Below are 24,096 nucleotides of genomic sequence, written 5' to 3' on the forward strand. Positions count from 1 at the left end.
GTGTAACCACGCCAGCCCAGGACCTCCACATCCAGCTTCCTCACCTTCGTTATTGTCGGGAGGAGAGGGGGGTGTTGAGTAATATTTCTGTCTGTAATGAAGCCCTTTTGTAGGGAAAAACTCATTCTGATTGGCTGGGCCTGGCTGCCAAGTGTGTGGGCCTATGCCATCCAAGGCCCACCCATGGCTGCACCCCTGCCCAGTCATGTGAAATCCATAGATTAGGGCCTAATGCATTTATTTCACTTGACTGATTTCCTTATATGAACTGTAACTCAGTCAAATCTTTGAAATTGTGGCATGTTGCGTTTATAATTTGTGCAGTAAGAGAAAAGAGCAACATGTTGACAAGCTTTGTCAGGACCTACACAGGTCATTATTTCAACTATTTGTCTTATTTAAGCAATTTCACCTGGCACCTATCTTTTGGTTTCAGTAGCCTAAATACAATATAAGTTCAGTCAAGGAACATGTGGAAAGTCACAAAAAAACACAAAAAAACAGACACATAGCTATAGTAAGTACTGTTTTGGTAACAGATTGAGGTACTAGCAGTCTAACTTCTCACATCCATCAGTAGTCTAAAACACACTTTTGGTTTTATATGTACAGACATGTTTGAATTCTCTTTGTTTGTGTGTACCTGGTTGACTGCCAGGGTTTGTCTTGGCTGGACTCCTGCTGGCTGTGGTCTGCCAAGAAATTGATAAAGATGTGGAAGAGACCAATGAACCTTCAAACCCACAAGAGAAAAAGGAGCTGATGGACTTTTTTGGCACAAAAAAAAGGCAAGGTCATCAAAACATTATCCCGTAGGTGGCAAACATGTAAAGCAATTCAAAATGTAGCTGGGGGTGGCATACACTAATATACACGAAGATTGTACTGTGTTGTACTGTACAGTATTGCACTGTGGGAAACTTCTAGATAAGGACATGCATATAGCTCTACGGCTATGCCACTAACAGTTTCATACAGTACTTATATTTACCCCTGAATCATGGGATGCATCCCAAATGGCACCCTATTCTGTTTTTAGTGCACTACTTTTGACCTGGGCCCTGATAATGCACTATATAGGGAATAGGATGCCATTTGGTACGCTGTTGATCTTTCTCTCCACTGCCCTGGCTCAGGTGCACCTGTTCCTTGTACACTCTGGGAGCCAGACATGAGGCTGAGGTCCTTTGAGATGGTGAAGACGGACCGTCAGCTGCACTGCAGTGACACGCTGGCCCAGCTCTGTACCTCCCTCTGCTTCTCCAGTGTCATGGAGTTCATGAGCAACCAGCCGTCTCACTGACCACTTCTGTCATCACCGGGGATTGAGATCATAATTAACATACATTTTATATATATATAATATATATATATATTTTATGACCACTTCTGTCATCACCGGGGATTGAGATCATAATTAACATACATTTTATATATATATAATAAATATATATTTTATATATATATATATATATATAAAATATATATATATATATATTATATAAAATGTATGTTAATTATGATCTCAATCCCCGGTGATGACAGAAGTGGTCAGTGAGATATATGGACACACTAGTTACCGATATATATATATATATATATATATATAGGTAATGAAACAAAAAATATAGCTTTTTTATGTCTACCAAATAGATCCCGTTCCAGAATGTTACCAACAGTCACAGGTTCCCAAACCCACCATTTCCTGACCATGTATGGTAAAATAATAGTGCCTGCTGTCAGTGTGTCTGTCCACCAGGTGGGGCTGGTTATCCAGAGTGCTCAGTGCTTTCTGCCCAAAGTGATCTGGCACACCAAGTACAAAGTCACATGTGAGGGCCATTATACAGGCAGTGATGTTTGAAGAGATGGGTGCAGAGTAGACTGTTCATCAACGTCACACACAGACCACGGATCTACTAAAACTCTTCACTTCTTCTGGACACTAATCAAAACTCTGAATACTCATCATTGCACATTCTTTAATTGTGGTTAATGTTAGGATGAACATTCATGTCATGGAAAATTGTCATATCAAATATAAATAATGGAGTGAGTAAACTTGTTGTGATTGAGAATTAAACACAGAAAATAAGTGTGTTTTGACTGATAATAATCATATTTGGGTTGTATGATTATCATTAATATAACATTTGATCAACTTGTTCAGCAGATTTTTACAAAAGCTTCTTCATTCCTATATATTTCAATATAAAATGTCTGATTATTCTAGATTACACATCACATGTACAGTATATAGCATAAAACGCAACAACGTTATTTGAACTGTGGCAGGTTGAAGACTTTCTCATTTCAGCACAGTCTTTGCTGTTAGCATTCTTAGTGGCAGTACATCCTCCACCCATTCATTTGGAGAGGTCATCATTCGTTCCCATAGAGCTACCTCGTCAGCATTCGAGTCCATCCAATTCACCAACGCCCCATAACTTCTGCCTGTAGGGAGAGATGGAGAGAATCTAGGCTTAGCCAATGAAGTCAATTTAATAAAATGAATGTACAGAACCTGTGTTTCTGTGGAGAAATCTAGAATATAAAATAAAATCATATAATAGAATAGAATAGTCCATTAGTACCTGTGCCAGGCCCCAGTCTTAGACCCCCTAGGAGGTTACTGGCCAGCTTGTCACGGTCCCACACAGTCAGCTCCACGCAGGCCTCCTTCAGGTCCTCCTGTCTGAAGCCATCGTACACCATGGTGTGGTTAAACACCGGCTCCACCGTCCTCCTCAGCACCCGAGTTTTCTGTCGACTCTTTCTGCTCGTGTCCGGGAGCACAAAGCTACAAAGGAGTCAGGCAGTCTCACAAGTCAGGCAATTGTTTCAGAAATATTACATATACCTACAACTATCACGAGCAAAGTAAATGTGAAAGGCTGGAAATTGAGGCTAAGGGGATATGTCTTATGATAGGCCTCCACATTTTCTGTTCTCCCCAGATGCTGTAGTTGTCCTTGATCATATTGAGCAATTCAAACATTTCAAATGTTGATATTATTTATGGCATGTGTTGTACGTACCACTTGACATATGGGTTGATGGTGGCCCCTCTGATGAGGGGAAGGTTCTTGCAGTCTTTCACCCAAATATGAACCTCACCTTTGTTAGAGGGGGGATCCTTTCCTGGGCCTAGTGGTTATAATCAAGCATGATTCAGTGAACTTGTGTACTTTCTGTTTCTTTCTGTTGCACAAAATTGATATTTGACCGTATGTTAACTAATTACCGAAAGCAACACATTTTCTTCATAAAATATACCTTTTCTATTTAATAAATTGCTTATAGACGGTTAAGACATGTGAGGCGTGCAGACTCTTACTGTGGGAGACTTGAGGCAGGAAGCGTATGGCCAGTTTCATCTCCCCTCTGTAATCTGAAGGCTGCAGACTGGAGGTGGGCTGAGGAGACCAGGCCGCCAGCACAGAGAGTACAGTGAGAACACCCTAATTTACTAAATAGCACCACCACCTTACTGGACACACTCCAAACTACACTCACACCTCCACAACCCACTGTGTATAGCATGTCATGTCACACAATTCTATTTTATTTTATTTAACCTTTATTTAATTAGGCAAGTCAGTTAAGAACAAATTATTATTTACAATGACGGCCAACAATGCTAACATGCACAGCATGTCATGTCACACAATGCTAACAGGCACAGCCATTTAAATAAATAGCAAAAGCCTAGAGATGGATTTCAGTCTTGGATGAATGTTTTGGCACAGTACTGAGACCATTACACAGACAAAGCAGGTGTGATGTTGTCTCACCCTGGATTTCAGAGCTAAGTAGTTCATCTGGGTGTGGTCAAGGTCCCATTTGGACAGGTCCACATCCACCTCACCCAGAAAACTGTTCCTGCCAAAGGTGTCGTGGTGCCAGACAGAGAGAATGAGGGTCTGAGTTCGGAGGTGCTCCATACGAAGCCGATACTGATAAAGGAACAGGAAATACTTTTTGTTAAAAGCACTTTATGTCAGACCTGATGTACATGTAATGATACATTTCTCTATTCAACTTAAATTATATATAGTTTTTAGAAACTCTCGTACTCTGAGGAGCTCGTTGAAAATGGGGTTGAGAGTCTTCTTCTTCACAGACGTTTTCCTCTTCCCTATATTGGCTTTGTCAGGTACCAGGTAACTTTTAACATACCTACAACAAGAAACACAAGACTCATACACACAAAGCACCATGTATTTCAGCAGTGTCCAATCAATCATGGAGGAGTAAATAAGAAAGCAAGGCTATATAAACTCAGCAAAAAAATAAACGCCCTCTCACTGTCAACTGAGTTTATCTTCAGCAAACTTAACATGTGTAAATATTTGTATGAGCATAACAAGATTCAACAACTGAGACATAAACTGAACAAGTTCCACAGACATGTGACTAACAGAAATTTAATAATGTGTCCCTGAACAAAGGGAGGGTCAAAATAAAAAGTAACAGTCAGTATTTGGTGTGGCCACCAGCTGTATTAAGTACTGCAGTGCATCTCCTTCTAATGGACTGCACCAGATTTGCCAGCTCTTGCTATGAGATGTTACCCCACTCTTCCACCAAGGCACCTGCAAATACCCAGACATTTCTGGGGGGAATGGCCCTAGTCCTCACCCTCCGATCCCCAGTTCCCAGACGTGCTCAATGGGATTGAGATCCGGGCTCTTCGCTGGCAATGGCAGAACACATTCCTGTCTTGCAGCAAATCACCACAGAATCAGCAGTATGGCTGGTGGCACTGTCATGCTGGAGGGTAATGTCAGGATGAGCCTGCAGGAAGGGTACCACATGAGGGAGGAGGATGTCTTCCCCATAACGCACAGCATTGAGATTGCCTGCAATGACAACAAGCTCAGTCCAATGATGCTGTGACCCTCCACCTCCAAATTGATCCCGCTCCAGAGTACAGGCCTCTGTGTAACGCTCATTCCTTCGACGATAAACGCAAATCCGACCATCACCCTCGGTGAGACAAAACCGTGACTCGTCAGTGAAGAGCACTTTTTTGCCAGTCCTGTCTGGTCCAGCGACGGTGGGTTTGTGCCCATAGGCGACGTTGTTGCCGGTGATGTCTGGTGAGGACCTACCTTACAACAGGCCTACAAGCCCTCAGTCCAGCCTCTCTCAGCCTATTACGGACAGTTTGAGCACTGATGGAGGGATTGTGCGTTCCTGGTGTAACTCGGGCAGTTGTTGTTGCCATCCTGTACCTGTCCCACAGGTATGATGTTCAGATGTACCAATCCTGTGCAGGTGTTGTTTCACATGGTCTGTCACTGCGAGGACGATCAGCTGTCCATCCTGTCTCCCTGTAGCTCTGTCTTAGGCGTCTCAGATTATGGACATTGCAATTTATTGCCCTGTTCACATCTGCAGTCCTCATGCCTCCTTGCAGCATGCCTAAGGCATGTTCACACAGATGGGCAGGGACCCTGGGCATCTTTCTTTTGGTATTTTTCAGAGTCAGTTGAAAGGCCTCTTTAGTGTCCTAAGTTTTCATAACTGTGACCTTAATTGCCTACCGTCTGTAAGCTGTTAGTGTCTTAACGACCGTTCCACAGGTGCATGTTCATTAATTGTTTATGGTTCATTGAACAACCATGGGAAACAGTGTTTAAACCCTTTACAATGAAGATCTGTGAAATTATTTTGATTTTTACGAATTATCTTTGAAAGACAGGGTCCTGAAAACAGGGGAAGGGGCCTTGTATAATAGTTGGCACTGTACTCACGGGTCAGAGCGGCCCCTCTTAGGGTCGACAGCGGCCAGGTCTCGGCATTGAGCCACGAAGATGTGGAACTCCCTGAGCTTCTGAACGTAGTTGATGGAGAACTGGATGTTCCCCTGCACCTCCACACCGCCATAGTCCCCACTGTACATGGTCATCACACTGCCACTCAGCTAACACACGCACACACACACACACACACACACACACACACACACACACACACACACACACACACACACACACACACACACACACACACACACACACACACACACACACACACTTAAAACCTTCTAAACAGTTTACATTAAACCTTAGCCTTTCAGGCAGTTCTCATTAATATCATGATGTGAAAAACGATCAAATGTGTGGTTAATGGGACAATTAAGAGATTTAATAAGACTGTTAATATTGTATAATCATGATAGTTGCCAATAAAAAATGCCAGCTAAGTTTGGTTAGGCAGAACATGTGCATGCTTTGAATGTGAACAGTGGTTGCGTGTTAGCAGAGCATGCGTGAAGTGAACATACAGAGGACACAGATGCCATGCCAGAGGAGCTGCTGAGGTTAGTCATAGATCTGCCCGTCTTCTGCCTGCCTCCATGGTAACTGTCTTCAGAGGCGGAGTCAGTTTCTCTGCAATCACTCTAGAATACAGACAGCATCGCTAGAATGCCCAGTGCACATACAGACATACAGTGTTCTTTGACCTAAAGAGCTCGCATGGAATAAAGATGTTGTGGCTTTACCTCGTTCTGCAGGAACGAGGGAACAGACTTGCTCATCTTCTTCAAATGTTCAGGGTCAGAGTAGAGGGATGAGGAGGGAGAGGGGATGGTGGATGCTGAGGGAGAACAGAACAGAGAGAAGGATGAGAGGCTAAAGGTTCCATAATACTCTCATAACCTTATTACAGATCACTTACTGTAGCTATTGAATTACCCAGCAATGCTAGCATTCTACAACACAGAATAAAAAGCCTGTATTCTATATTATATTTGGTATAAACTGTCTAACCCAATATCGACCCAAAGGCTAATTACATTTCCAAGAAAAGTACAAAACAATTCTTAACCATCACTGCTTCGCCTGAGGACATCAAGGGGAGCCAGTCTTCTTTCTTGTCCTGTTGGGAATTATGTAAAACATAGACAACATTATGTTTTCATCCCAACATGCATTAATTCTGGTATCTGGGCCAACCTGACAGCACCACTATAATGCTGGTATAGTGGTTGAGGAGACAAGGGACATTTCTCACGTGGTGGCATGGGTGCTGTGATATCCTCAAGACTTTTGGCCAGATTTTGTGAGCGGGCCTGAGCTCTTTTCAATGCCTTCTGTATCGGGTCTTGATCCTCATCATTATTTTCACCTAAAACATCAGATATTACAGAAAGATTTGCTCATACAGTACATTAGATGCCTTCAACAAAGACCACACATAGACATGTTAAAAAAAACATTACATGTGGCCTCATAACACTGATCATTTACAAGAAGTATATAAAACATTAAGAGTACCTTCCTAATATTGAGTTGCAACCCCTCCTGCCCCCTCCCCCCTTTTACCATCCGAACAGCCTCAATTTGTTGGGGCAAAGACTCTACAAAAGTGCCATTCACCCTCCGAATGGCACACAAACACAATTCATGTCAAAATTGTCTCAAGGCTTAAACATCCTTCTTTATCCTGCCTCGTCACCTTCATCTACACTGATTGAAGTGGATTTAACAAGTAACATCAATAAGGGATCATAGATTTCAACTGGATTCACCTAGTTAGTCTATGTCATGGAAAGACCAAGTGTTCATAATGTTTTGTACACTCAGTGTATGTAGTCTGTTGTTTACAGATAGCCAAAGTGTCTCTAGAGTTAAGTTGGAAGAGAGAAATATGTTTGAAGTTGTAGAAAATATTTTTTTTACTGGCTATATTATATCATTACTCATAAAAGTAAACTCCGGAATGTATCCTGGAGAGGAATGCCTAACTCAAACAAAGCAAAACTTGGCTACTTAGTTGCTGGCTCTATCAGAGCACTATGTGATGTCAATAAAGTTACAAAAGAGTATCGTCCAACCCACAAATGAAACACAGGCAGCTGATTCCCTGCACACACTCTATTTACAATGAAACAGGACACTGCATCCTGGATGCTGGCTGATCTAGAAAAACATCTATCAGAAGATAACTTCACAGGAAACCCAGATAAACAAATAACTATTATATGTTTTCATGATATATCACAGGTCACATAACACTTGTACTAAAACAACAGGGCGCTACCGTATTGATCATCAAAACTCACAGTTTGAACTGGTCCTGGAGTTGGACCAAGTTTCAGACGCGCAACTCGATGCTATTTCAGATGCACTTAATGATGACTCCCGTCCAGTGTCAGTGCTGCCCTGGTTTGACCAGAGGGCCAGGGGCCGCTGGGTTATCTTGCTGCTCCTCCTACTGTAGCGCTCCTCTGAGTCCACTATTGTGCTGGATCTGACAAGCCCACCACTCAGGTCAAGTTCAGCCCCAGGCGGGCTTGCTGCCGGGGCCAGAGCAGTGTGGACGCTGGTCTCTGAAAACTCCAGGTAATAGGGGTAGTCTTTGGGAACAAAGACCTGAGTGCGAGGGGTCAGAGATTCAGACTCGTCCAATGATTTTGAGGACCTCCTTGGACCAGGAGGAGTGTGCTTGTCACCACTCTGTTGTCTACCCTGTGTCCTCTTGGGCTGGACATGACTAATATCCAGTGTCTTTTTAGGGTACAACATAGAAGTTTGGGCCTGTTCCTCATTTATGTCTAATGTGTACATACTGGTGGCGCGCTGAAGTGAACTTGCACGTCCACTTCCACTTGAGTTTCCAAAACTGTCTTTTCTAGCTTTATGAGGCCGAGATTCCTTTCCTGAGGTGCTTTGGGGCTTCGGGGCCTTTTTATCTTTGGTGAAGTCCCGTTCTGAGCCCCTTGTTACCTGGGGGACACCAGGGGCTCTTTGCTGCTCTGACTCTATGGTGATTTGAGGTGGGAAGTTGGGTTTAGTGTCAATCATAGCTCCTGATCCCACCTCAACTGATCTAGACTTTGACTGGTGCTCTTTAGTGTCAATCATAGCTCCTGAACCCAGTCCAATCGATTTAGACCTTGACTGGTGCTCTCTGTCTTTGTTCCCCCTGACTAAAGATGGCAGGGGAGATGGAGAAGATGGTGAAGAAGGCGAAGATGTTTTCTTGAGCTGGCTCTCATCCAAAGGTAGTGTAGCACTGACCTTTTGTGGCTGGCTGGGGGCAGATTTGCTGTAGAAATCAGGGTCAACACATTGCTTTAACTCCAGTATTGAGTTCTGGGCATCCATTGGCTCCTTATTTTTGGAACTTTTGAGTTCGTCAGAAGAGATCGGCCCTCTGTTATTCGAAGTGGCCTCACCCCAGAAGTTGCAGAGATTCTTAAACTGTGAGCGTTTTGCACCGAGGCTTGGGGACGACTTCTCCAGTCTCTGATCCATTGTGAAGACTGTGAAATTCTGTATTTTTCTGTCAGAGGAAAGGTTGGAATCCCCTTCATGGTCGCCGTCAAATTCGTTGCAGATTGACCTCAGGTCAAACTCAGACTTGGTGTACCTTTTATTCAGCTTTTCTATGGCCGATGATGGAATTTGAGTCACGCTGGCGTCCCCTGCTTCTTTTGATTTACCCGTGTAAAATATAGGCCTGTTCTTCTCCTGCTCCCAGAAGGACTTGAGTTGCTTTATACGGTCTACTTTGCTGTCCTGTTGAGGGGGAACCTGTTTCAGGGTGTGTGGGCTATTTCCCTGATCTTTAATGGTGTAGTCTTGTTTTTTAGTGGACACACTTGACTGTACATTGACATTGCTTTGCTGAGTTTTGGGGGAAAACTGTTCACTTTCTTTTCCAACCTTGTGTATAAACTTCTCAGAGTCTAGGCTGTTTGTAGGCTGGGAGAGTAGTTCAGGCAGTGGGCTGGGACTGGGCTTGGACCTGGCCCTGGATGGCATTTCAGGTTGGGGTTTTGGTATGGCAGGTGAGAGCTTCACAGGCTGGGGGTTGACTGTGGGCTGGATGAGCAATTCAGGCTGAGGACTGAGTGTTGATGGGGAGAATCTCTGATGTTCTGGGCTGAGTCTGGACTGGGACAGCGTGTCAGGCTGAGGATGGAGTCTACTTAGGTAGAGTATTTCTGCCTGTGAGCTTCTTCTGTCTACTGTCATTGGGGATCTTCTGAGATCTTCTTCTGTTAAAGTCAAATTGTCCTCCTCACTTTGAGCCCCATGAGTGTAGCTATCATCCCAGGTTGGCAGTGTACGTATCTCTATAGAGGGAGCAATAACAACACTGTTTTGGGGTCTGTATACCTCCTGTTTGTAAGGGCTAACACTTGGCTGAACACTTCTCATATCTCGACTAGCAGTGCTTTGTTGAGTATCTAGGTTTAACCATTCATCTCCTTTTTCATCCTTGAGATTGTTCCTCAAAGACCCCTCCACACCGTTTGACTCTGGGATAGAAACAGTTCTATGAGACTTCTCTGCTAGTGCTCTCTCTTTCTCTTTCTCCATTGGTTTCTGTCTTTTGTCAATGATTGATCTACTGATGAGTATCTTGGGCCCAGTGTTTCCTTTCTCCCAGAAGGACTTCAGGTGGGTGATTTTGGGTGGTTGGTTCTCATCTTGGACCTCTTTCTGTTTGACTTCTTGTGTTGCAACCTGTGGTCCAACAGCCTTGGCTGGAGGGCCACTGACCGTCTTCACATCCTCTTGCCTATCTATCACATCCTCTTCTTTATCTAACTTCACTTGCTTGAACTCCTTCCAATATGCTGCTCTCAGCCCCTCAGACTTGAGCTGGTATGATCTTAATGTATTCAAAGGTGACTGGTCCGTAGGTTGATCCATAGAGGATTCTGACTGAGATCCATCCTTTACCTCTGGTGTTAAACACACTGACACTCCTCCTCCAATACTTTGCATATCCAGGCTGGGGTCAACATGTAGGAGCTTTCTCTTCACCTCAGGAGCTTTCCTCTCCGTCTGCTGAGACCTGATCTCAAAGGTAGGCCGGTCATCTGTATCTGTTTTCACAGAGTTAATCACGTCTTCCTCCACGTCTGGTTGATCGCTCTCAGTCTTCAGCCAGTCGTTGCTGTCTGTGCTGCGGCTGAACCACTCTAAGACTTTAGAAATGGAGTCGCCCTGCTCCGCTGTGGGCTGGGGACTACGAGGGGCTGATTTAGAGGCAGGTTTGTGGTTTACTGTTTTTTTATGAACATGCTTATCAGGCTTATCCCCAGAGTTATGGAGATCATGATGTTTCCATTGATCTGAAGAAGAAAAAAAGTTCTAAAAGTGTTATGATGCATGAAAAAATAAGCTGAAGAACTAAAGATTAGACATTTCAACAGTGGCCTAAAAATACCCTCCATTGATTGATCATGTTCATGTATAACAATACCCTTGGGCCAAGAACTTTAATGAATTTAAATTCATTTTCACACTGGTTGTAGTGTGGGCTCCATGAATTTTCACTTTCTGTCTTTGGACTTACCCACAGTGGTTGGAGGCAGCCTAGGGTCCTCCTGTCTGATTGCGGTGTCCACATTGCGGGTTCTTATCACCTCCTTGTCCTGCATCTCAATGAGTTGAAAGGCTGCATGCTGTGAAGGCTGGTGGTGAGTAGGGGCTGTTAGTTCTGAGCTAGGAGAGAGTGGTATGGACAGAGGTTTTGAAAATGGACCATCAGACCTCTCTCTGCCCTGAGGAGGACCCTCACTGACAAACTCTCTCTGGATGAGACCATCGCTACCTTCACTCTTCTGATGACCTGTGTAGGATGTATCTGTGTGTCTGTCATTATCAGAGTGTGTGGCTGGTCTAAGGTTCAACAGTCTGAGAGGCTTTGGCTCACTCAACGGCCTCAATGGAACTTTGGAACTCTCAGTTTCCCTAAGATGAGAGGGGGTTCTCACTAGGTGTCTGACAAGTGAGTTATCTGAGGGCTCTGCTCTCCTCTCTCTTTCATGGGCCTCTTTCGCTCTCTCAAAATCAGTATTGGCGGAGACTAGGGTTAAAGGCTTCAGTGGCTTGTGGGAGTGGTGACTCAAAGTGTTCAGTTGTTGACTGGAGGGAGATACTGGAGTTGCATTGTTCTGTAACTCAGAGATGGGAGTTGGATACATTTTCTGTGACTGAACGTCCAAAGACCCCTGGCTAGACTGGTTTGAGCCACAGCTGGAGCCATGTTGGAGACTTCCGTGAGAGGCAGGGGTGATGACCTTTGACCCAGCTGGATGACCCTGCAGCCCAGGAATGGAGATATCACTGCCCGTGAGAGAGCTCTGCGAGTGCCGGGAGAGGATGGTTATTTTCTTGGGCACGGGCCTGAATCCTAGAGAGGACCCCTCGGAGGTGGCAGAGCCTGCTGAGTTGTGACTGGTGGAGTCTGCTGTCATGAGAATGATCAGGGGAGATAAGGGCTCTGTGTGTGTGAGAACACAATGGTAGAACATGAGGAGATGTGATACTGTGATAAATTATTTCCATGTCCCAGGCCTGGTTGGCATCAGTATCACCTTACTCCAGATGTATGATCTTAATTTTACCTATATTGCCACATCAAAAATAATCCAGCAGCAACAGGATTTGAACGTTTAGTCCATAATGTTGCTTGGTCATGATTATGCTATTAGCTAGCCAAAAGTAGGCTAAATGAAAACTGCAATACTGTTAATATAGCCATGTGTTTTTTGTGAATTTATGCAAAATTACGAAGCTCATCTGCAGTGCAGGAACATTCTCAGCAAAAAAATAATGATCAAATTAAGATCCTACATCTGTAAAGCACTATTGTGAACCAGCCAAAAATTGTTCTCACAATATCCTGAAAGATCATGTTATTCAATTTGACTCAACCTCCTATTCTTCAATGTACCATAATGCTTGATTGTGTAAAAAGGTATATGCACTGCACTCTAACCTGCTTCAGATGCTTTCTCAGTCTCTTGATTTCCATTGGACTGTTTTTCTGTCTTCTCTACCTCTAGAATAAGGGATGCTCGATTGAAAGGATTGTGCCTTGGCTGGAATGAGAAGAGAAGAAAATATATATTTCACTATATTTCACAATACTCTAGAAGTCAACCTGTGATATGATGATTGGAAAAACAGAAAAAAATCAGAAAAGCATGAAAGTACTTTGTTTGTTTATTCTGTTCATGCTTCACATATATTCTCTGCAAATGAAATCTCACCTACCCTTCCCGGGGACTGCACAACTGAATTCAGCCTCTCTTTCTCTGCATCTGATACATTGAGGCTTTTGCTGCAAAGGAGACAGAATGATCACTATCAGAATAGAATAGGAATTTGGGTTTATACTATAGATGAGTAGCCCTCAGAGCACCAGGATAAAAAAATAAAAAAAGTTTTTAATTAACTTTTATTTAAGTAGGCAAGTCAGTTAAGAACAAATTCTTATTTACAATGACGGTCTACCCCAGCCAAACCCTCTCCTAACCCGGACAGCGCTGGTCCAATTGTGCGCCGCCCTATGGGACTCCCGATTACGGCCGGTTGTGATACAGCCCGGTGTCAAACCAGGGTCTGTAGTGACGGCTCTAGCACTGTGATGCAGTGCCTTAGACCGCTGTGCCACTCGGGAGCCCAGATACACTCTACTGGATGTCAAATCAGATGGACATTGGAGACCACTGTTACACTGTGGCCTTGTAAGGAAAGGGCTTAGTATCTGCACTTCTTCATTCAATTCCTGAGCACCTCTGTGACCGGCTGTTCAGTGAACAAGCCTCCTGCATAACTGATGCCTGCTCACATGTGATTCATTGTGACATCAAAGGGAGTCAGGTCTGTGGAAGAGTCGACTCACCTAGAGATCTGGCTGCTGCCCGCTGGGAGTCAGGGAGGTCAACACAGCCCATATGACCTCATGCACAGCATGCCAAACACACCAAGCTTCACTACAAGACTTATAGAAAGCTTCACTTTGTATTTACTTTAGGAAGTGATGTAAGTTATAATACAAGTGACTGGGCAGAGAATAATACCTGTACATTAACAGCCACATGTAAAATTACAGGCCTCTCTAGTTGAATTACTTGCTCCTCAAAATAATAACTTTTTGTAGCATTCCCATACTGACTGACTCCTAGCCTCGTGAGACCACATCCTGTAAATATAATAGAGCAGATAGATTCCATGTAAGCGTGAGCACCACCTATGTTGACTCAAATTGAGATTGAGTCACACCTAAGACACACAGACGTGCATCCCTGCACGCGCGCGCGCATACACACACACACACACACACACACAAACACACACACACCACAGGACTCACTCTGTACAGGCAAGCGCTATGATTGATCACTCATGCTGAACTGCTACACTGACCTATCCTCAAGGCATGGTTATCAGACTGGGTAGAGTAATGGGGTACAGCAGAGAGAGGGATGGGTTAGGAAGGAGGATGGAGGGGTGGGAGGAGGAGTGCAGTGGAGCAGTGGATCACCTGTTCTTCTGGGGCTGTGTTGGTGCCTCCAAGAGCCTGGCAGGTTTTGGAGGGGGGGTGATGTCTGAGACTTTACCGCTGACTGCTCTGGGTCTGGAAAGAAACCCATCTGCAGGACAGACAGACATACAGATACAGACAGACAGGGAATACAGTAAGTGCTTACAGTATACTCTCTATAAACTCAATAACCCATGTCTGCAGATGATCTGAACATACTGTACAAACCCGATAGCATAAACTTGACATATTAATACAACATTTAGCACTTTTTAATGTATTTTTATTTCACCTTTATTTAACCAGGTAGGCTAGTTGAGAATAAGTTCTCATTTGCAACTGCCACCTGGCCAAGATAAAGCATAGCAATTTGACACATACAACAACACAGAGTTACACATGGAATAAACAAAACATACAGTCAATAATACAGTAGAACAAAATAAAACAAAACCTCTATATACAGTGAGTGCAAATGAGGTAAGATAAGGAAATAAAGGCCATGGTGGCAAAGTAATTACAATATAGCAATTAAACACTGGAATGGTAGATCGGCAGAAGATGAATGTGCAGGTAGAGATACTGGGGTGCAAAGGAGCAAAATAAATAAATAAATACCAGTATGGGGATGAGGTAGATAGATAGATGGGCTGTTTACAGATAGGCTAAGTACAGGTGCAGTGATCTGTAAAATGCTCTGACAGCTGGTGCTTAAAAGCAAGTGAGGGAGATGTGAGTCTCCAGCTTCAGAGATTTTTGCAATTCGTTCCAGTCATGGGCAGCAGAGAACTGGAAGGAAAGACGACCAAAGGAGGAATTGGCTTTGGGGGTGACCAGTGAGATATACCTGCTGGAGCACGTGCTACGAGTGGGTGCTGCTATGGTGACCAGTGAGCTGAGATAAGGCGGGGCTTTACCTAGCAGAGGCTTGTAGATAACCTGTAGCCAGTGGGTTTGGCGAGTATGAAGCGAGGGCCAACCAACGAGAGAGTACAGGTCGCAATGGTGGGTAGTGTATGGGGCTTTGGTGACAAAACGGATGGCACTGTGATAGACTGCATCCAGTTTGTTGAGTAGAGTGTTGGAGGCTATTTTATAGATGACCTCACCGAAGTCGAGGATCGGTAGGATGGTCAGTTTTACGAGGGTATGTTTGGCAGCATGAGTGAAGGATGCTTTGTTGCGATATAGTATGCTGATTCTAGATTTAATTTTGGATTGAAGATGCTTAATGTGACTCTGTCTAACCAGACACCCAGGTATTTGTAGTCAGAGCCGTCCAGAGTAGTGATGCTGGACAGGCGAGCAGGTGCGGGCAGCGATCGATTGAAAAGCATGCATTTAGTTTTACTTGCGTTTAAGAGCAGTTGGAGGCCACGGAAGGAGAGTTGTATGGCATTGAAGCTCGTCTGGAGATTAGTTAACACAGTGTCCAAGGAGGGGTCAGAAGTATATAGAATGGTGTCGTCTGCGTAGAGGTGGATCAGAGAATCACCAGCAGCAAGAGCAACATCATTGATGTATACAGAAAAGAGAGTCGGCCCGAGAATTGAACCCTGTGGTACACCCATAGAGGCTGTCAGAGGTCCAGACAACAGGCCCTCCGATTGAACACACTGAACTCTATCAGAGAAGTAGTTGGTAAACCAGGCGAGGCAATCTAAAGTATATAAATATCTTCCTCTCTAACTTTAAGCATCAGCTGTCAGAGCAGCTTACCAATCACTGTACCTGTACACAGCTAGTCTGTAAATAGTACACCTCATCCCCATATTATTACTTACCCTCTTGCACCCCAGTATCTCTACTTTCACATCATCATCTGCACATATATCACTCCAGTATTAATGCTCAATTGTAATTATTTCCGCCTCTATAGCCTATTTATTGCCTACCTCCCTACTCTTCTACATTTGTACATGTAACAGTATAACTTTAGACTGTCCCCTCGCCCATACCCAGGCGCGAACCAGGGACCCTCTGCACACATCAACAACAGTCACCCACGAAGCATCGTTTCCCATCGCTCCACAAAAGCCACGGCCCTTGCAGAGCAAGGGGAACCACTACTTCAAGGTCTCAGAGCAAGTGACGTCACCGATTGAAACGCTATTTGGCGCGCACCACCGCTAACTAGCTAGCTATTTCACATCCGTTACATACACACTGTACATATATCTTTCAATTTTTATTTTATTGTGCGTTATTGACTGTACGTTTGTTTATGTGTAACTCTGTGTTGTTGTTTTTGATGTACTGCTTTGCTTTATCTTGGCCAGGTCACAGTTGTAAATGAGAACTTATCAACTGGCCTACCTGGTTAAAATAAAAAATAAAAACAATTAAAAAATAACATTAAAAAAAATATATATACATATATTTTACTCTGATGTATGGCTTTTTCATTATACTGCAGTATGTGTGAACTGCACACGTACTTATCTTGCGTGAAAATGACTTACTGTATGCAGCGCTCAATTAGTGTTTGAACAGTGTTTTTGACCCACCTAAAGAACCTGCTTTCCTCTGCTTCATGGAGGCCAGGATTACTTCGGAGCCATGGATCTTTTCCCGGTGTCTCAGAGACTTGGCCTCGTAAAACCACTCCCCTGTCAGGTACTTGAGCCTGCTGTCCACTGGGGCACTGGTTTTCTGCAGCTGCCTGATGGGAAAAACACGCCCAGGTACATCACAGTATACAGGGTACGGTACAGTTACCCATTAAACACATTACATAAGCACAAGAGTTGGAACACAGTTCAGTCAAGGATGTGATTCTGAATAATTACCTTTAGGTAATGCCATTGATTTATTCTGGTTGAGAGACACACTATAGGCTAAACGTTGACGGGAAAGGTACATTTACCACCACATGAGTTAACAATCTAACCCAATGGAACACAATGCAGCACTTGTGCTAAATAGTTCACATTCTTTTTGAGGAGAAAACACTTATTTGATTCAATCAATATTAAATGAGGAAAAGCTCAACAACGATTTCTGTTTGAATTAGTTGTTGGTGAGTAAGCAAGATGTTTGTTCTGGGGGATTATTTAAGATACTCTTTGAAGAGGTAGGGTTTCAGATGTTTTCGGAACATGGGCAGGGTCTCTGCTGTCCTAGCTTCAGGAGGAAGCTGGTCCCACCATTGGGGTGCCAGGACAGAGAAGAGTTTGACTGGGATGAGTGAGAGCTGCCATCCTGTAGGGGTGGAGCATTCTGGATAAATTGCAGGGGTTTGATGGCACAAGCGGGGAGCCCAGTCAACCTCGAGTTACAGTAGTCCAGACGGGAAATTACAAGTGCCAGGATTAGGACCTGCGCCACTTCCTGTGGGAGGTAAGGTCGTACTCTACGGATGTTGTAGAGCATGAACCTTCTACCAACTCGACTCCTCTGATGTCAAAAACTACAACCGGTATCTCTTCTTTGGGGTGGCAGGTAGCCTAGTGGTTAGAGCGTTGGGCCAGTAACCGAAAGGTTGCTAGCTCGAATCCCCGAGCTGACAAGGTACAAATTTGTCGTTCTGCCCCTGAACAAGGCAGTTAACCCACTGCTCCTAGGTCGTCATTGTAAATAAGAATTTGTTCTTAACTAACTTGCCTAGTTAAATAAAATTAAAAACCTGCAGGAGTGAGTCACTGCTTTGATGTTTGCAGAGAACAACAGGGTGTTGTCCAGGGTCACACCAAGGTTCACACTGTGGAGCTGTCAACTGTGATAGAGAGGTCTTTGAGCGGGAGGAGGAAGAGCTCGAGGTGGTGGGCTGACATCCAAGCTGAGATATCTGCCAGGCTCGCAGAGATGCATGTAGCCACCTGGGTGTCAGAATGGGGAGAGGAAAAAAGTAGTTGAGTGTCATCCGCATAGTAAAGATAGGAGAGACCTTCTGAGGATATGATGGAGCCGAGTGACTTGGTGTAGATAGAGAAGAGGGCCTAGAACTGAGCCCTGGGGGAAACTAGTAGTGAGAGATACGTGGTGTAGACAAAGATCCTCTCCACGTCACCTGGTAGGAGTGGCTGCCAGGTAGGATGAAATACAAAAGTGTGCAGAGCCTGAGATGCCCATCCTTGAGAGGAGGATCTGATTGTTTATGTTGTCAAAGGCAGCGGATAGATCTAGGGGGATGAGAACAGAGGAGAGAGATTCAGATTTCGCAGAGCGGACAGCCTACGTGACACAGAGAAGACTAGTCTGGTTGAGTGACCCGTCTTGAAGCCTGACTGGTTAGAGTAAAGAAGATCGTTCTGAGAGAGATAGCGAGAGAGTTGGTCAGAGACAGCACGGTCAAGTGTTTTGGAAAGAAAATAAAGAAGTGATACCAGTTGTAGTTTTTGACATCAGAGTCGTCGAGTGTTGGTTTCTTGAGGAGGGGGAAAGACTTGGAACATTTTGACGTCAGAGTGGATGCAGCCAGTGGTCAAGGGTGAGTTGATGAGGGAAGTGAGAAGTTCTCCAGAGATGGGGTGGAGGAGGCATGCTTGCAGGGCAGCCGGACCTCAATACTCGCAGGATTTCATCTTGAGAGAGAGGGGAGAAAGAGGTCAAGGCGTAGGGTAGTTCTGTGGGAGTGAGACCAGTGGACTCAATAGGCTGAATGAATGAGGAGCTGATGTCGTCAACCTTCTTTTCAAAGTGATTGACAAAGTAGTCCACAGAAAGGGAGGAGGGAGTGTGTGGCAGATTAAGAAGGGAGGGGAGGGTGGAAAAGAGAAGGTAAACAACCCTGGTCATGTGAAAGAGGGGTAGCACATTAATACATACGATTGCCGTTAACCATTTTACACTAAGACCATGGCTGAACACAGACAAGTCGACCATACAGAGTCAGTCTCCAGTCTTCTACTGTTAGAAATAGACTTGTCTAGCCAACTCCATTACAGAATCAAAATGATTAGGCCTTTGTTTCTCAACTTTTTTCTTACTGTGGAACTGCTTTGACAAGAAGGCTTAAGACTAAGCTAATTTAAGACCCAGTTGTCCTTAGTTGGCACTTCTGAATGTGTAATGACATGACAAGAAATTCTAAGACTGTCTGAGTATACATCAACATGACGTTGTTTATGTAGTGGATGTGCCTCAGGATTCCATGGTTAAACGCAGTGAGGTGTATATCTGTGTTCTACCTCTGTGGGTATCTATTTCAGACAATTGAGCCTGCATTTTTCTCTCCCACGTGGTTCTGTAAAGTTGAATCGGAGGGTTAATCTAATTGCTTATCTCACATTGAGGCCTCTCTGTGGTGGAGGCTGTGTCCATATCTGGCTGAGTTGTTATTATATTACAGACAGACGAACATCACTTCACCAGCCTTTTTACCTCTCCCACACAGGTGGGGGGAGGTTGACAGAGAAACCACTCTCCTCATAGAATGAAAGGGAACGAATAGGCACTAAAAAATACAACAATATTGAATACATTACATTATCTAAAACAATATAGCATATTTACATGCAATACACAAAGCATGTATTTGATTACATAACTATAATTTCAGCTAGAGGGTGGAGAGGCTAAGTGGGGCAACACTAATGTTTTATCAAAATATGTGGAAACTAGGAAATACACTAATGACACAGTCGTGGTTCAGAGCTGTGAGAATAGGGCTATCACAAACTCACTTGATCCTCTCCTCCTCTGCTTTCTTCAGCGCTTCATCTCTCTTCAGCACAGTCATGATCATCGACTGTTCCTCCTCCGTCAGATGGCTCAGGTCTATCATGGTGACTCAGGTTCTCTCTCGCCAGGGCTGGTGTGGAAAGGGCATGGAGTTGGGCCCTGAGGCCTGTTGAGGCAGTCAGTGATGGGATGTGATGGGCTGGATCAAACACTAATTCAGTAAATCATGCTGGATCAAACACTAATTCAGTAAATCATGTTGGATGAAACACTAATTCAGTAAATCATGCTGGATCAAACACTAATTCAGTAAATCATGTTGGATCAAACACTAATTCAGTAAATCATGTTGGATCAAACACTAATTCAGTAAATCATGCTGGATCAAACACTAAGTAAATCGTGCTGGATCAAACACTAATTCAGTAAATCGTGCTGGATCAAACACTATTTCAGTAAATCATGCTGGATCAAACACTAATTCAGTAAATCATGCTGGATCAAACACTAATTCAGTAAATCATGCTGGATCAAACACAAATTCAGTAAATCGTGCTAGATCAAACACTAATTCAGTAAATCATGCTGGATCAAACAGTAATTCAGTAAATCATGCTGGATCAAACAGTAATTCAGTAAATCATGCTGGATCAAACACTAATTCAGTAAATCATGTTGGATCAAACACTAATTTGGTAAATCATGCTGGATCAAACATTAATGCAGTAAATCATGCTGGAACAAACACTAATTTGGTAAATCATGCTGGATCAAACATTAATTCAGTAAATCATGCTGGAACAAACACTAATTCAGTAAATCGTGCTGGATCAAACACTAATTCAGTAAATCATGCTGGATCAAACACTAATTCAGTAAATCATGCTGGATCAAACACTAATTCGGTAAATCATGCTGGATCAAACACTAATTCAGTAAATCATGCTGGATCAAACACAAATTCAGTAAATCATGCTAGATCAAACACTAATTCAGTAAATCATGCTGGATCAAACAGTAATTCAGTAAATCATGCTGGATCAAACAGTAATTCAGTAAATCATGCTGGATCAAACACTAATTCAGTAAATCATGTTGGATCAAACACTAATTTGGTAAATCATGCTGGATCAAACATTAATGCAGTAAATCATGCTGGAACAAACACTAATTTGGTAAATCATGCTGGATCAAACATTAATTCAGTAAATCATGCTGGAACAAACACTAATTCAGTAAATCGTGCTGGATCAAACACTAATTCAGTAAATCATGCTGGATCAAACACTAATTCAGTAAATCATGCTGGATCAAACACTAATTCGGTAAATCATGCTGGATCAAACACTAATTCAGTAAATCATGCTGGATCAAACATTAATTCGGTAAATCATGCTGGATCAAACACTAATTCAGTAAATCGTGCTGGATCAAACATTAATTCGGTAAATCATGCTGGATCAAACACTAATTCAGTAAATCGTGCTGGATCAAACATTAATTCGGTAAATCATGCTGGATCAAACACTAATTCAGTAAATCGTGTTGGATCAAACACTAATTCAGTAAATCATGCTGGATCAAACATTAATTCGGTAAATCGTGCTGGAACAAACACTAATTCAGTAAGTCGTGCTGGAACAAACACTAATTCAGTAAATCGTGCTGGATCAAACACTAATTCGGTAAATCATGCTGGATCAAACACTAATTCGGTAAATCATTTTTTAAAATTTAACCTTTATTTAAATAGACAAGTCAGTTAATAAGAACAAATTCTTATTTACAATGACAGCCTACACTGGCCAAAACTGGACGACGCTGGGCCAATTGTGCACCACCCTACGGGACTCCCAATCACGGCCGGTTGTGATACAGCCTGGATTTGAACCAGGGTGTCTGTAGTGATGCCTCTAGCACTGAGATGCAGTGCCTTAGACCGCTGTGCCACTTGAGAGCAGAAAATCATGTTGGATCAAATATTCTAATTCAGTAAATCATGCTAGATAAAACCTAATTAATTTAAATTGATGTGATTTGTCTCTGAGGTCACATGGACTAAGTGTACTCTGTATTATTTTATCTCAACTACAAAATACTCTGATGATGTAGTCAGTGGGTGGAGAGTTTAATTACTGTGCTTTAGATGTTTCTGAACACTGCGGTGATCAACGCCTTGTTAAATAAATTGCGTACAGTGAGTGAAATAAGGTAGTAATCATGATTTACAGTCATTGAGAAACAAAAGACTATGTTGAGTTGACAGTCAGCTGAAATCAGCATGAATATAATTTGCCATACCTATGCTAGGTGTAATGAAGCCCCAAATAGATTAGGATATATTCCTTTGTAAACCATCTGACGAATAGGCTGCGTTCACACAGGCAGCCCAATTCTGATATTTTTTCCATTAATTGGTCTTCTGACCAAGCACATCAGATCTTTTCACATCAGATCTTTTTCAGAGCTGATCTGATTAGTCAAAAGTCAAATTATTGAAAACATTATCAGAATTGGGCTGCCTGTGTAAACGCAGCCACAGAATTCCATGTTGAAAACCCTCATTGAAACGTTTCTTTTTTCCTGCTCAATGAAATTCTGCTGATTTACCTTAGTTTAGATGGGTTGCCTACTTTACTTAAATCAATCAATAAAAATCTCTATAAGATTAGGGTCAACTCTGATATAAATTATGAATAATTTGTCCTCCATTATCAACAGTTAACATATTGTAGTGTCCACTGCCTTAATACAAACCCAGCAACCTTGTGAAGACTGAGTGAAAATTACTTATAAATATTGGGCAAACAGCTAAAAAGCTTACAGCTAAACATTTGTCAGATAAAAAGATACATGAATATGGAAGCCTCATATGTGTGCTACCTGGGTTCTGTCCTATCTCATGGATTTCGACATTGATGTTAGCTATTCACATTATAGTTGAATGTAAAACATTTCATAATTTCATATTGTGGGTGTGAACTGTCAGTAAATCAAAGATAGGCTTTAAAAAAAAATGTTTTTAATAGTAGCCTACAATAGTAGCAGAGAACAGTCGATAACCTATAAAATGGAAATGTTTTGTGCAATGTTATGTTTTTGCCTGCTTAATCCGTCTCATAACTAAATTAGTGTAATTGGATAATTAAATTGCAGACTCATGTCTTCTTCTCAGGAAGAGAAGCCCTAAAGCTGCAGTATCGTAGTCCTCTTTAAAATAAGTTTACATTTGTTGTATGTAGGAAAACAATGAGATCAGCCTCGGAAAGAAAAATAACATTTTATCTATATATTTTAATTGGCACCGGCACATGATGCTGGCTTGAAAAACACAATCCTAAAAGTAGCCCACATAAAGAATAAGAATTAATACACAGGTCTCTGAAGTCTAAATTCCTTGTATGATAATTTCTGACTAACCTTAGGATATGAGGCAGCTCGTAATCATTTTCGTTCACAAGTGTTGCCTTCAGGACAGTTGGGATAGACAGCGATTAAAATGTCTGCGTTATGTCAATAACTTCAGTTTTATTGTTTCCCAAATGTCATTGTGGGTAAGGCTTCACAGCGCCTTCGTGTTCTTCCTCATCAGACGTTAAAATCTGAAGAACAATAGATTGATATCTTACTTTGTAACTTTTTGGAGACAAATACAGGCCAAACAAAAACATTTAAATAAAAAGTTTTACCTTGTTTTGGAAACTACCTCTGTCTGTAGAGAAATTCGGACATCCACTGGAGGTAGGTGGGTCAGACTCAGGGAGGTGTGTGCTTCCCTCAAACGGGTTAAGTGCCCATAATGACTAGTGGTCACTGTTCAATGCCAGCAGTCAATGTTGATAGCAGCCTATACTGTAGAAACGTTAACAAGTGTATGAAGAGCAAACACCATTGAAAATAAAGTTGTCCAATAAAAATAGTGTTGTTGTATTTTCATACGGGAATCTTAAACATATGCTAATGTAATCGTATTACACTGGGCCAATGGAAATATGTACATTTGTGTAAAAGGAACACGAACAAGGTGCTAATTTATTATCCGTGTCATATTCCCTGCCAGTTGTGAAATTCTTAACCTCAAGATCCAACCCACAAAGTAAAGATGATTGTTGAGATTATGGCAGTGAGTCTGTTTGTCAAGGAGGAGTGTAAGCCTGATGGAGCACAGGT

The 24,096-nt window shown here is 42.8% G+C and overlaps 1 protein-coding gene across 6 annotated transcripts; it reads right to left on the bottom strand.

The window, feature by feature from the left end:
• Positions 1-1,968: 1,968 nt before the first annotated feature.
• Positions 1,969-23,976, bottom strand: sytl2b (synaptotagmin-like 2b). Of its 6 annotated transcripts, none has more exons than XM_024442970.2 (20): positions 23,616-23,972; positions 23,347-23,528; positions 19,929-20,092; positions 16,812-16,966; positions 14,305-14,413; positions 13,032-13,098; positions 12,754-12,856; positions 11,326-12,255; positions 8,075-11,101; positions 7,024-7,137; positions 6,838-6,888; positions 6,512-6,606; positions 6,293-6,409; positions 5,760-5,929; positions 4,077-4,179; positions 3,795-3,956; positions 3,338-3,416; positions 3,039-3,147; positions 2,595-2,800; positions 1,969-2,454 (listed from the first exon to the last, which is right to left on the bottom strand). In XM_024442970.2, the coding sequence occupies exons 3-20, from the start codon at positions 20,027-20,029 to the stop codon at positions 2,309-2,311; spliced, it is 5,844 nt and encodes a 1,947-aa protein (XP_024298738.2). In that variant the 5' UTR covers positions 20,030-20,092; positions 23,347-23,528; positions 23,616-23,972; the 3' UTR covers positions 1,969-2,308. The 6 variants fall into 6 exon arrangements, with proteins under 6 accessions (XP_024298738.2, XP_024298740.2, XP_024298736.2 ...); XM_024442972.2 differs by having other exon boundaries at positions 11,326-12,222; positions 19,929-20,125; XM_024442968.2 differs by having other exon boundaries at positions 19,929-20,125.
• Positions 23,977-24,096: the final 120 nt, after the last annotated feature.

Source organism: Oncorhynchus tshawytscha, linkage group LG13, assembly GCF_018296145.1.
Source record: "Oncorhynchus tshawytscha isolate Ot180627B linkage group LG13, Otsh_v2.0, whole genome shotgun sequence".
In the NCBI taxonomy this organism is placed as follows: Eukaryota; Metazoa; Chordata; class Actinopteri; order Salmoniformes; family Salmonidae; genus Oncorhynchus; species Oncorhynchus tshawytscha.

Coding starts and splice junctions, on each gene's coding strand:
- sytl2b (XM_024442971.2), bottom strand. CDS start 20,029: ATGATAGACCTGAGCCATCTGACGGAGGAGGAACAGTCGATGATCATG. Junction 12,857..13,031: donor TTGTGCAGTCCCCGGGAAGG/GTAGGTGAGATT, acceptor TTCTCATTCCAG/CCAAGGCACAATCCTTTCAA. Junction 3,148..3,337: donor CCTGCCTCAAGTCTCCCACA/GTAAGAGTCTGC, acceptor TATAACCACTAG/GCCCAGGAAAGGATCCCCCC.